This window comes from Leucoraja erinacea, chromosome 20, assembly GCF_028641065.1.
Source record: "Leucoraja erinacea ecotype New England chromosome 20, Leri_hhj_1, whole genome shotgun sequence".
Taxonomy (NCBI): Eukaryota; Metazoa; Chordata; class Chondrichthyes; order Rajiformes; family Rajidae; genus Leucoraja; species Leucoraja erinaceus.
The window spans coordinates 12993437-13006566 of record NC_073396.1 but is presented as its reverse complement, the minus strand read 5'-3'; the positions used below and the strand labels follow the sequence as shown (position 1 = coordinate 13006566).

The 13130-nt window shown below is 47.2% G+C and overlaps 1 protein-coding gene across 1 annotated transcript; it reads left to right on the top strand.

The window, feature by feature from the left end:
• Positions 1–487: 487 nt before the first annotated feature.
• Positions 488–12509, top strand: ears2 (glutamyl-tRNA synthetase 2, mitochondrial). The gene is made up of 9 exons (XM_055651299.1): positions 488–687; positions 2605–2760; positions 3269–3458; positions 5183–5655; positions 6033–6141; positions 7047–7200; positions 7726–7856; positions 8312–8450; positions 10287–12509. The coding sequence occupies exons 1-9, from the start codon at positions 522–524 to the stop codon at positions 10368–10370; spliced, it is 1602 nt and encodes a 533-aa protein (XP_055507274.1). The 5' UTR covers positions 488–521; the 3' UTR covers positions 10371–12509.
• The last annotated feature ends 621 nt before the right edge of the window (positions 12510–13130 follow it).

Sequence of the window (13130 nt, the reverse complement as noted above, 5' to 3'; positions counted from 1 at the left end):
AGATAAAGAACAATGAACGAAAGATATGCAAAGAAAGTAACGATGATAAAGGAAGCAGGCCATTGTAAGCGTTTAAGAAAGAACTGCTGATGCTGGAAAAATCGAAGGTAGACAAAAAAGCTGGAGAAACTCAGCGGGTCTCGACCCGAAACGTCGCCTATTCCTTCGCTCCATAGATGCTGCCTGACCCTCTGAGTTTCTCCAGCTTTTTTGTCTACCAGGTATATTGGTTAGCGGTTTGTTGGGTGACCCTGACAAGCTGGTGCAACTTGGGTGGGGGAGAGGGGGAGAAATGCCGGGTTACTTGAAGTTAGATATATTAAAATTATTACCACTGGAGCTGCCCAAGGGAAATATGAGAGGCAAATATGAGATAGCCTTTATTCTCACTGTTTCTCAGCCAGCCCCAGCTTGAGGCGAGGTACCGCCCCTTTCTCAGCAAAGATCTTAAAGCTATAAGATCTTTGTTTCTCAGTGCCGACCCGGAAGGGGCGTGTAGTTCCGGGCGGGAGGAGCTGGCGATGGCGATGGCGCTGGGCGCCGTGTGTCGCCGCTGGCGGCTGTTCCACCGCCGAGTCCTCATCCCCTGGCCCACAGTGGGCAGCAGACCGGGGCTGTGCGGGCTGTCCTCCGGCGGAGAGGGGCCCGGGAGCGGGGTGAGGGTGCGCTTCGGGCCGAGCCCCACAGGTAACAACTGTAACACGTGCGGCCAATGTATCAATGTTTGTGGGTAGTCACATGACCAGTCACCATGGGTCAGATCATGTATAATCTGCCATCCTCTATCGTGCTCTTTGTCCACGTTAAATTGTGCCCATGTATTAGTCCTGGAATTCAGCTCCTCCACTCTATTCACTGACCTGTATAGGAAGGAATTGCAGATGCTAGTATACACCGAAGATAGACACAAACGCTGGAGTAACTCATCGGGTCAGACCGCTTCTCTGGAGAGAAGGAATGGATGACGCTTCGGGTCGAGACCCTTCTTCAGACTATTCACTGACCATCTATTTTCTGCATCTCCCTGGTCCTTTAACCTCCCTCCCTCCCCCAACCTCCCTCTTGCCTGCTCAACCCACCACCCTTCACTTTTCTGCATCTCCTTTGTTCTTCCTGACCCTCATATCTCGCTTCTTCCCTACTCCACTCCCTGCCCTCTTTTCCACATCTCCCTGGTCTATCACCCTTTCTTCCTCACCTCATACATCTCTTCACCTTTTCCTTGACCCTCATGGCCCATTCAATCCCACCTCCCCTAATTCTCCTCAGCTGCTCCCCTTACCACCATGGATTTCTTCCCACTAGTGATAATTCTCATGTGGTATTGTTCTACTTTCATGTTAGCTTTCATTTTGCCCCTGTGCCCTCTACTGCTTCCCAGTTAAGTGCTGAGCCCTGATTGAAATTCCTTCAGAGCACCCCTGCTGAAATAAAATGTATACCATGAGTCATTTACTGTATCACCCAAGATGTTCCATTGATGTGGTCCTCATCTGCCAAGTCTTAAATTGAAATGGCATTGAGTCAGAGTCAGACAGCACGAAAACAAGCCCTTTAGCCCAACTTGTCTCTGCCTACCAAGGTGTCCCATTTTAGTTTAGTTTATTGTCTCGTGTACCAAGGTACAGTGAAAAGCTTTTGTTGCTTGTTAACAAGTCAGCAGTTAACATGATTACGATCGAGCTGTCCAAGTGTATAGATACATGATAAAGGGAATAATGTTTAGTGTGAGATAAGTCCAGTAAAGTCCAAAGATAATCCGAGTATTTTCACTCAGGTAAATAGTAGCTCAGGGGTGCTCTCTAGTTGTTGGTTTAGTTGCCTGATAACAGCTGGGAAGAAACTGTCTTTGATTCTGGAGGTATGCGTTTTCACACTTGATGCCTGATGGGAGAGGGGAGAAGGAGTGATCTGGGTGAGAATCGTACTTGATTAAGCTGGTGGCCTTGCCAAGGAAACATGGTGTAGATGGAGTCAATGGAAGGAAGGTTAGTTTGTGCGATGGGCTGGGCTGCGTCCACAATTCTCTGCAATTTCTTGCGGTCTTGGATGGAGCTGTTCCCAAACCAGGCTGTGATGTACGGAAGGAAACTGGAGTACCCGGAGAAAACTCACACGGTCACAGGGAGAAAGGACAAACTCAGTGCAGACAGCACCCGTAGTCAGGATCAAACCCAGCTCTCTGGCGCTGGAAGGCTGGCACTCTACCGATACACTATCGTGCTGCCCAATCTGCATAAAGTAGAAGTTTCAGATGTTCATTTACAAAAAAACCCCCACAAAATGCTGGAGTAACTCAGGCAGCAGCTTCTGTGGAGAAAAGGAATAGGTGACGTTTTGGGTTGGAACCTTTCTTCACGCGTGGTTCTCCACAGATGTTGCCTGACACGCTGTTATTCCAGCATTTTGTCTATCTTTGGTAATAAACCAGCATTTACGGTTCCTTCCTACATATCGATACTTAGGGGTTTGCTCCGGGCTCCGGACTCCATACCAATTCTGCACGACAATCAAGGTTGTCCCTACACCACATGGGGTGCCCTCAGAGTTAAATCATTGTAGTCATCCTTTTAAAATCCTGCTCCTTCGTGCTTACTTTCCCAGGTTTCCTCCATCTGGGTGGACTCCGCACAGCTCTGTATAATTACATATTTGCCAAAAAGCACAGAGGCCAGTTTATCCTCCGTATAGAAGACACGGATCAGAGCCGTCTTGTGCCTGGAGCAACGGAAAGCATTGAAGACGTACTGGAGTGGGCAGGTATTGCATGTAACTGAGCTTGTACGGTATAATAGTCTCTCTCAATATTAGGCTCGGTATTAGGTTTCAATCACCCTCCCTCTCTCAGCATAAATCTTTCAATTATACCAGTCTCTCACACCCAACTTAAGAATCTCAGTTATAACAAACTCTTTGTTTCACTACCTTAGGCCATTGGTTACATGTTTCTTACGACCTGCTCTCAATATAAAATCCTGTTATTTAGTTATATTGTGGTGCACTTGAACTTGTGTTATAAGACTGTCATGTTTATTCTTTTCCACACCCTCAGTATTAATTTAACATTTTTGATGCCTTAATGTACCCCACTTTAATTGTAATGTTCATAATAATAATACTGCAAAGAACATTAGAAGCAGGGGGGAGATCATTCAGCATCCATTCCCTCAGCACCACCTTCCTGCATGGATTCCATCTCCGTTCAATTCCTTAATGTCTAAACATCCATTAGTCTGTGAAGCGGGTCTTGATGTCACTTGTTATGCAGGGATACCCCCCGATGAAAGCCCTCGTCATGGTGGCTCCTGTGGACCTTACCAGCAATCGGAGCGACTTGATCTGTACCGGAAGGCTGCTGAAACTCTAGTGAAGAGAAATGCAGCATATTATTGCTTCTGCACTCCGTCACGCCTGGAAATATTGAAGAAGGAAGCGCTGAGAATGAGGCAGACACCAAGGTAAGTTTGTAATGAAATGTCTGTTTGCAGGGACTGTGTCCATTTGGAGCATATTCCTTTCTCCCCCAATGGCTTGCCTGCAATAGTTTATATTAGTGCATGTGCTTACTGGGTCCTGGGTCCTGGACTTTCTCACCGCCAGGCCCCAGGTAGTCAAGATGGGAGGGAATACATCGAAGCCCCTCACCCTAAGCACAGGATCGCCCCAGGGTTGCGTCCTCAGCCCCCTATTGTACTCCCTGCACACACATGACTGTGTGGCTAGGTTCAGCTCCAACTCAATAATTAAGTTTGCTGATGACACTGTGGTGGTGGGCCTGATATCAGACAACGATAAGAAGGCCTACCGGAAGGAGGTGGCTGATCTAGCATTCTGGTGCCAGGATAACAGCCTCCTCTTGAACATCAAAAAAACGAAAGAGCTGATCGTGAACTTTAGGAGGGCACATCATCCGAGGACGTACACTCCATTGAGTATAAATGGGGATCCTGTGGATAGGGTGAGCTGTTTTAAATATCTGGGAGTCCACATCTCTGAGGATATGACATGGACATCACACGCCGCAGCACTCGTGAGTAAGGGAAGGCAGCACCTTTACCACCTCAGGCAATTGAGGAAATTCAGAGTGTCTCCGAGGATCCTCCAGTGCTTCTACGCAGCGGCTGTGGAAAGCATCTTGTCCAGAAATATTACCATCTGGTTTGGGAATTGCTCTGCCCAGGACAAGAAGGCTCTGCAGAGAGTAGTGCGTTCGGCCGAACGCACTATGAGAACTTCACTCGACCCCCTGAAGGAACAATACATCAGGAGGTGCAACTCCAGAGCCAATAAAATCATGGGAGACCCCTTCCACCCATGCAACTGACTGTTCCAGCTGCTACGGTCAGGCAAATGCCTCCGTTGCCATGCTGGGAGAACGGAGAGGTTGAGAAGGAGTTTCTTCCCAGAGGCAATTCGGACTGTAAATCTCACCAGGGACTAACTTTACTGAACGTTTTTCCTTCCAATATTTAATATGTAAAAGAATATGTGTGTGTTTATGATTGTGTTTATAGTTTGTTTGGTTGTTTGTTTGTCTTTTTGCACAAAGTCCGCGAGCATTGCCACTTTTCATTTCACTGCACATCTCGTATGTTTATGTGACGAATAAACTTGACTTGACTTACTGTCCTTCAAGGTGAACTCTGTTCTTTAGTATACGGCCTGCTGCATAAATGTATGCCCTAGTCAGACACAAAGTGCTGCCTTACAGCGCCAGAAACCCAGGTTCAAATATTCTTATCATTATCTCAATACTGTTTGGAGGAACTTCCTTTGAACAAATTAGCTGCCATTGTTCCAATATTACAACAGTGACAATATTTCATCAGCCATGATCATATTGAATGGCGGTGCAGGCTCGAAGGGCCGAATGGCCTACTCCTGCACCTATTTTCTATGTTTCTATATTCCTTTTCTCCAGAAATGCTGCCTGACCCACTAAGTTATTCTAGCATTTTGTGTCTATCATCACAGTTAACACTTCCTCAGTACCTGCCCTCTAACAGTGCTGTGCTCTCTCAGCGATGCCTCTCAAACAATGCATGTTCCCTCACTAATCCTCTGACAGTGCAGCAACTCATTCTGTGAAAGTTGTCCTGGATAATGTGATCAAGTCTCTGCGGTGAGACTTGGACCCACCACCTCTTGAGTCCTTGTTAATACGAATGCCCTCCACTTTCAGGTATGACAACCGTTGTAGACACCTCTCTGCCGAGCAGATCGAGAAGCGACTGGCACGAGGTTCCCCGTATGTTATCAGATTCCACCTGGACCAGGGCACGGTGACCTTTGAAGATCTGGTGTATGGACTGAGCAGGATGGAGCCAGCCAGTGTGGAAGGAGACCCCGTCATCCTCAAGGCAGACGGGTTTCCGACCTATCACTTGGCCAACGTGGTTGACGACCATCACATGAAAATCAGCCACGTTCTGCGGGGAACGGAGTGGCTTACTTCCACTGCCAAACATGTGATGATGTACAGTGCCTTTGGCTGGCAGCCGCCAATATTTGCTCACCTTCCTCTCCTCCTGAACACAGATGGCAGCAAACTGTCTAAGCGTCAGAGCGATCTGTTCATTCAGAACCTTTCCCAGAGTGGCTACCTGCCGGAGGCTCTACTTGACATTGTTACCAACTGTGGATCGGGCTTCTCAGGTACAGTGGATAAGGAACGGGCTTTGTTCTATTTAGTGCAGCATACACCTGGGACCTCCAATGGGCTGGGATGTGTTGTATGTAAGGCTGTAATGTGTCTGGAGTGTGTTATATACAGGACTGCAGTAATTTGGTCCTGTTGTGGGTATTTTTGTCAGAATGGCATCAGACTTCAGAATGGAGTCTGCAATCACAGGTTTGACACATTATTGTCCTGAAGTGTGCAGCATAAATTGTATAGGCAAGCACTTGCAACTCTTGAGTACTCACAAAGATGGGGTAGTGTACACAGAGCCACAGAGAGCAGTTGGAGAACAAGGAATCAAAATGCAAGCAAATTGAAAATTATCATTACATTTATTCTCCATGTGTTGTAGGCAATCGTACTGGTCGAACCCTGGAGGAGTTGGTGAGTGAGTTTGACTTGACTGGAATCACAACTCACTCTGCCTTGTTGGACCTTGACAAACTGCCAGAGTTCAACAGGTACATAAGTATCCAAATGTCTGCACGCACACCAGTGTACGTGTAACACTACTAGTGCCATCCTCCACCATCGTGACTGTCAGTACTGGGAGTGTATTCAATTTGTGTCACGTCTGCTTTCACTCATAATTTTTTAATATTTCAGCTTCTGTTAAAGTTCATAGAGCAGTACCGAGGGGCATGACATTACTTGGAGGTGTTAGTAGTCTGTATAGAAGGGTGTCAAGTATTGCAGTGCACAATTGGAGGAAGTGCAGGGGAGTTCTTGTACTCTGGGTCAGTTGCTGTTTATCGGAATGATTCTTCAGCACGGAAATGCTTTAATGGTGAGATGAAGTGGTGAATGGTGAGAATCACGTTTCTTGCTCCTGAGATTCAGACATTGACCATCTCAACACGATTCCCAGTCTGTCCTGAAGTAGTTACATTTGCTGGGGTTCCACAAGTGGTCGCAGCACCCTTGGATTGAAGTCAATAAAAATCAGCCAGGGCTAAAATGATTGGCGTCCAATATATGGGGCTGCACAGTGGCGCAGCACTAGAGTTGCTGTCTTACAGCACCAGAGACCTGGGTTCGATCCTGACTACGGGTGCTGTGTTTATGGAGTTTGTCCGTTCTCAGAGTGACCGGGTGCTCCGGTTTCCTCCTTCTCATGAAAGTCGTACAGCTTTGTAGGTTAATTGGCTCCGGTAAAAACTGTAAATTGTAGGATGATCCTAGAATACGGGGTTATCGATGGTCGGCGTGGACTCGGTGGGTCGAAGGGCCTGTTTCCGTACTCTTATCGCCAAACTAAACTGGGATTGAGTAGGTACTTAAGTAAGAAGCCCAGCGACGTGGACATGTGACTCTCACTGACTGAAGGTGACCACTCAGACCCTGCTCTTTCCATCACATTTGGCAGAATTCACCTGTTGCGCCGCATCGAGAACAGCAGCTCAAGGCAACAGCTGGTGATGGAGCTGCAAGCACGAGTGGAGAAGGTGTACAAGGAAAAGCTGCTGGAGGGAGAGGCCCTGTGCACGGACTATGTGGAACGGGTGCTGGAACACCGGAAGGTAGGAGCAATATCGACACTCCTTCTCGGGCTCAACCCTCGTCCGTGGCCCGGTAGCCATGGCTCAGGATAGGTTGCCCCATGAGGCTGAGTAGTGGCAGCATCAGCTTTAGACTGTAGAGATACAGTGCAGAAACAGACCCTTCGGCCCACCAAGTACGTGCCGACCAGCGATCCCTGTGCACTAATCTACACACACCAGGGACAATTTTACAACTTACCGAAGCCAATTAACCTACAAACTTGTACATATTTGGTGTGGGAGGATTCCAGAGCACCCGGAGAAAACCCACACGGGAGAAAGTACAAACTCTGTACAGACGCTCCACAGGTAGTCAGGATTGAACCCGGCACTCTGGCGCTGTAGGGCAGCAACTCTACCGCTGTGCCACCCTTCCCAACATTACCATGCTGATGCTAGTGAGGTTTGAGCACTGTCACTGATGGTTCAGACGGAGCAGCAGGACCCCGGTTAATGAACTGTAAAGCACAGCCACATAATCATGTGCTTTTTACGCACTGGCAGGGGCACATCACATCTTTGCTGGACCTACTGAAGCCAGCCTACTCTTACCTGTGGATCCGGCCTCCTGTACCCCGAGAGCAGATGGAGGGTCTGACCACGGAGGGAGAAAAGATCTGCAGCATGGTGATAAGGTAAGTATCTTCCTCCCTGATTCCCCCTCCCATCCCGTTACTCCGTGGTTCTCCCCCCTGCCCTCACCCCCCCCCCCCCGGATACCTTGCCCTGTTGTCCTCGCCCTTCCCTTGCCTTCTCCTTTTCTCTTCCTCTCTCCTTTTCCATTCCTCTTTTCCCCACGAGCTGTTCCCCCTCAAATCTTGCTCTTCCTTTGTCTCTCTGTGTTCCTCTCTTACCCTCCTATCTCTCAACCTCCCCTTTACCCCATTCAACACCTTATGTGCCTGTCCCTTCCCTGTGCACCTCCCTCTCTGCCCAAATTCATGCTTCCCTTGATATTTGCATCTCTCGCATTAACCAGCTCTCCACTCAGCATCCTCACTCCCCTCACCTCTATTTCCTGACAATTCTGTCACTCTGAAACTTCATTTAACATTGAATTCATTTTGAACGTTGATACTTTGAATTTCAGCCTGTTTCAAAACTGGACTGAGGGTAATGGGACGATGGCGGAGCTGAACTCTGAGCTGAGGACATTACAGGCACAGTTCACAACCACCAAATACAGCGTCATGATGAAGCTCCTGCGACTGGTTCTCAGTGGGCAGCAGGTAGGAAGCATGGAGCGCAGTGATACAAGTGGAGAGGGATCAATTACTTGCTGAGATCAAAGAACCAGAGGTTGATTCCCTTACATTTAGGTTTTAGTTTATTATTGTCACACGTACTGAGATACAGTAAAAAGCTGACACTCCCGCGAGCCTCTGATCACACTGCGTCCCTTCAGCTTTTTATTCTCCTCGCCGCGTTATTGACAGCGGGTTCCGGAAGGGGCGATTTTTAAACCTTCATAACTTTTGTACTATTTCACCGATCAGAACAAAACTTATTTGACTTGCAGCAGAGGAGAGTTGTGAGTAAGGTGGCGAAAAATCGTAGTGATATAGGGTAGCGTTTTTGCGAAGATTTATTTACAACGTAGGCCGGAAGTGGTCGAGATGAGAGTTTTAGTAATACAGGTGCACAACCTTTTATCCGAAAGCCTTGGGACCAGACACTTTTCGTAATTCAGAATTTTTCGGCTTTCGGAATGGAAGATTTTTAGCGTAGATTTTAACGGCTGGCTCAGTGGCAGAGTGCTCGGCTCGTATCCGCAAGGTCGCGAGTTTGCGCCTCGATCCCGGCAGTTACTCGATCGCGAGTTTGAGTCTTCAATGTAGTTTTTTCTTGCAGAATAGGAGAGAATAGGGAGGGTTAGGCTGGGATCATTCTCTGCGAGATGATCTTAGTGCGGGAGACAAGTGTAGGAGAGGTGTACTGACTGTGTGGGCAGAACTTTGGAAGTGATTGCCCACCATTCTCAAAAGCCGCTGTGTCTCCCTGTCCCTCCAACTCCAGAGGAATCCGCTGCCCGATTTGCCGCTACAGCGACAAGTGGCAGTTCGCCCACAGCCCGAGCTGCGCCCCCTCATCCGCAACCCGGGTTCCTCTGGAGTTGGAACGGGGCTGGACTAGAGTTGCTGCTGCCTGTGAGTCTCTGGGATCTCCGTGCTTGCAGTCGGTACCCCGTTGGTCCTGACGTCTCCGGTCACCCCCCTGGAATGGAGCTGAGACTGGGAACTGTACCGTCCTTGCCCCCTCCCTCTGCAACTGCAAACAACCCCAAGCTCTGATTTATAAAGGCCAGCACACCAGTTCCCAGTCTCAGCTCCTGTACAGGGGGTGGCCGGAGACGTCACAGCCCGAGCTGCGCCCCCTCATCCGCAACCTCAAGACCAAGACGCACCTTGCACACCATCAGCTTCGGTCCCTACGGGGAGTGTGTTCCTCTGGAATTGGAACGGGGCTGGGCTGCTGCTGGCTGTGGGTCTCTGGGTTCTCCGTGCTTGCAGTGGGCCTGGGGGCCGGAGTCCCGTTGGTCCTGACGTCTCCGGTGACTGGCACTGGCTCCAACCTGAAGACAGTGCAAAGCCCCCGCGCCGGTGCAATGAGCGGGGAGCTGGAGAGGGGAGGGAAGGGGTCACACACATGGCCGGGAAGCAGAGGGGTGTAGGTGGGGTGAAACTGAAGGGAGCGACAATCTGTTGCTGCCTGCACGCTGAGTTAAAAGTTCCCACGCAAGACTCACGATACACTGTGCAGGCAGCAGCAGATTGTCAATTATTAACCCCTCCCGCGCAATATACCCTCACCTCTTTATGAATGGGGATTTAGTTCCCCTTTCTTCGAGGACCGACCGGAGGTTCCGCTGTCACCTCTGCGGGCCGCCCTCGGTGAACGTTTTCAAGGACCTTTCTTCAAGGACTGAAAAAATGTCGCTATTCGGAGGTTTTCGTTATTTGGATCTTCGGATAAAAGGTTGTGCACCTGTAGTATATAGACAGTTGTAATTTTTAATGTTTATCCCACATTTTTGAGAATCTGATTACATTTTGCTTTTTCCACAGCAAGGAGCGGGTGTGGCTGAGATGATGCTGTCCTTGGGGCCTGAAGAAGTCTGTGAACGACTGCAACGAGTGATCGTCCATTGAGCCCACGGGCCTTTCTCCTACCTGTGTACTGGGGGGGGGGGATTGTGCTTGATGTATCCCTCCATTGGTATGGATATTTTTCACAACCGACAGAACATCGAAGAAGGGAAGCTGTTAAATGTCCAGACATTTGATACCACTGGTTAGAGCTACCTGCTGTCATGACAGCCTCTCTAAATGGTCCTACTTTGTGATTGTAGCCCTCTATCCAAGGGATTTGGGTATCAGTTGGAGTGGAGTTAGGCAGGGAAGGGAGAGGCTTCTATCTCCATAGGGTTTTCCCAGCATGATCCTACACTAGGAGATGAGTCTCAAGTCCAAGATCACGTGCAGCTTTCAGCGTTGATCATCAATGACCAAGAACAGCAAACCACTTGTTTAAGAAGGAACTGCAGATCATGGAAAATCGAAGGTACACAATAATACTGGAGAAACTCAGCAGGTGCAGCAGCATCTATGGAGCGAAGGAGATAGGCAACGTTTCGGGCTGAAACCCACAGCAATCCACTTGCTCTCAACAACATGGACATTTGGTATCAATGGATTTACAATAGACTATTTAATGCAGGTGTTCTATGATGCACACCTTCTGCCTTTTACCCTGCTTCATGTTATCCTTTCTGTATTTCATTCTATTTTCTTCTCTCATGTCCCTATTTCCTCTTATTATGTCCATTTAATTCCAACATAATTCCATTTTGGGTAAAGAAGTGTCTCTTCAATTCCTTACTGAATTTGTTAACTAATTTATATTTATTATCTTGTATTTATCTCCTTTAGTTTTGGTTTCCCCCTTCCCTCCATTGCAAGTATTTTCTCTGCAGATACCCTGTCAAACCTAATGTATTATTTCAATGTCGTAACGAGCCCATCTTTTCTAGATAAAAGGTCTCTGGTTGATCAATCTACCTGTTAGTTACAGCTTTTTAAACATAAACATCTTGAGAATTGATGAGAACCAGGGTATGTTTTATAAGATGGTCATTGCTGATTGATCAAGGACTAAAAGAAAAATATATAAATGTTGATACATACCTTCAGTTCAACCCGTTAATGGAAGTATTGTTTGTTGTGAATTTCTTGTTCTATTTTTCCTAGTTTAACTTATGAAACATATACATAGAAAATAGGTGCAGGAGTAGGCCATTCGGCCCTTTGAGCCTGCACCGCCATTCAATATGATCATGGCTGATCATTCAACTCGGTATCCTGTACCTGCCTTCTCTCCATACCCCCTGATCCCTCTAGCCACAAGGGCAACATCTAACTCCCTCTTAAATATAGCCAATGAACTGGCCTCAACTACATTCTGTGGCAGAGAATTCTAGAGATTTACCACTCTCTGTGTAAAAAATGTTTTTCTCGTCTCAGTCCTAAAAGATTTCCCCTTGATCCTTAAACTGTGACCCCTTGTTCTGGGCTTCCCCAACATCGGGAACAATCTTCCTGCATCTAGCCTGTCCAACCCTGTCCAAGCCTGAAGTGGTTGGTGGTAATGTGTACAATTGCTGGTTAAACTGTGGTCCTGGATTTACCGCCTCTGCATTAAAGTCCCAACAGGGGAAGCGCGTGAAGTACAGTTCACTTATTCTGGTGCTCTGAAGGCTAGCACTGGCAAAAAGACCATGAGCAACTCAAACGGGCTCATCTTTCTGACAAGTAACTCTAGTGAAGTATTCTGGACACAAGATAGTGACAGGAGTTCTGGCTTTACCAGCTTTGCTCCCATGTCACACCTCTTAATTTGAAATTAAAAAATGCCAGATGCTGGAAATCTGAAATTTAAACAAACAAATAAATAAATAATGTTGGAAACACTCAGCCAGTCAGGGAGGATCTGTGGAAAGAGAAACATTTGATTTCAGTTGGACAACCACTTCATCCGATTTAACAAAGGATTCCATCAAAATGCTACCCATTTCTCTTACCACAGATGCTGCTTGGTCTGCAACGTGTTTCAGCATTTTATTCTTATAACTAACTTCTTCAAGTTTAGTAAGTAAAACAAAGTGCTATTCACATGTTGTTGAAATCTGCAGGTGCTTTATTATTCAGTACATGTTAGAGAACAATTATTTTGAAGGCAAGCTTTGTGAATGGAATGAATCTGAAATAAAGGGAATGCTAGAATTGTGTAATATCTGAGCTAGTTATCGTTGTTGTTGCTGCCATTTTCTAGACTTTGTTTTAACCTTCTGTCCTTCTGGTGAAGTATCCTCATAACTTGTCAGCACATCTGTTGTCTTTCAGACATCAGTGGACCAGCTGAGTATTTTCAGCATAATTTCCATTTAGAATTATGTGGGGAAATTCTGGAATTGTTGACTCTGCCCTTTTTGTTGACTTGCCTCAGACTTGGTTTCTGTTTCTACTTTTTCAATGACAATCTTATTATGCGCCCCCCGCCTTATTCTTCCCTTTCTAGTTTGTAATTTATTGGCTTCTCTCTCTCCCTCTATCTATTTCGATCTTTCTCAGTTCTCCCTTGATCACCCAATATTTCAGTCTGCATGTATGTTTGGTATTTCCTCCCGTCATATGCCTTGCTAGTTTAGTTTAGAGACAGTGCGGAAACAGGCCCTTCGACCCACCGAGTCTATGCTGGCCATCGATCACTATTCTACACTAGAGACAATTTACAATTTTACTGAAGCCAATTAACCTACTAACTTGTACGTCTTTGGAGTGTGGGAGGAAACTGAAGCACCTGGAGAAAACCTACGGGGTCAGACGGAGAACGTACAAACTCCTTACAGACTG

Excerpts from the sequence above, each read along its gene's own strand:
- ears2 (XM_055651299.1), top strand. The coding sequence starts at position 522 with ATGGCGATGGCGCTGGGCGCCGTGTGTCGCCGCTGGCGGCTGTTCCAC. Across the intron at positions 6,142-7,046 it reads AAACTGCCAGAGTTCAACAG|AATTCACCTGTTGCGCCGCA; the intron begins GTACATAAGTAT and ends CACATTTGGCAG. Across the intron at positions 7,201-7,725 it reads GGGTGCTGGAACACCGGAAG|GGGCACATCACATCTTTGCT; the intron begins GTAGGAGCAATA and ends ACGCACTGGCAG.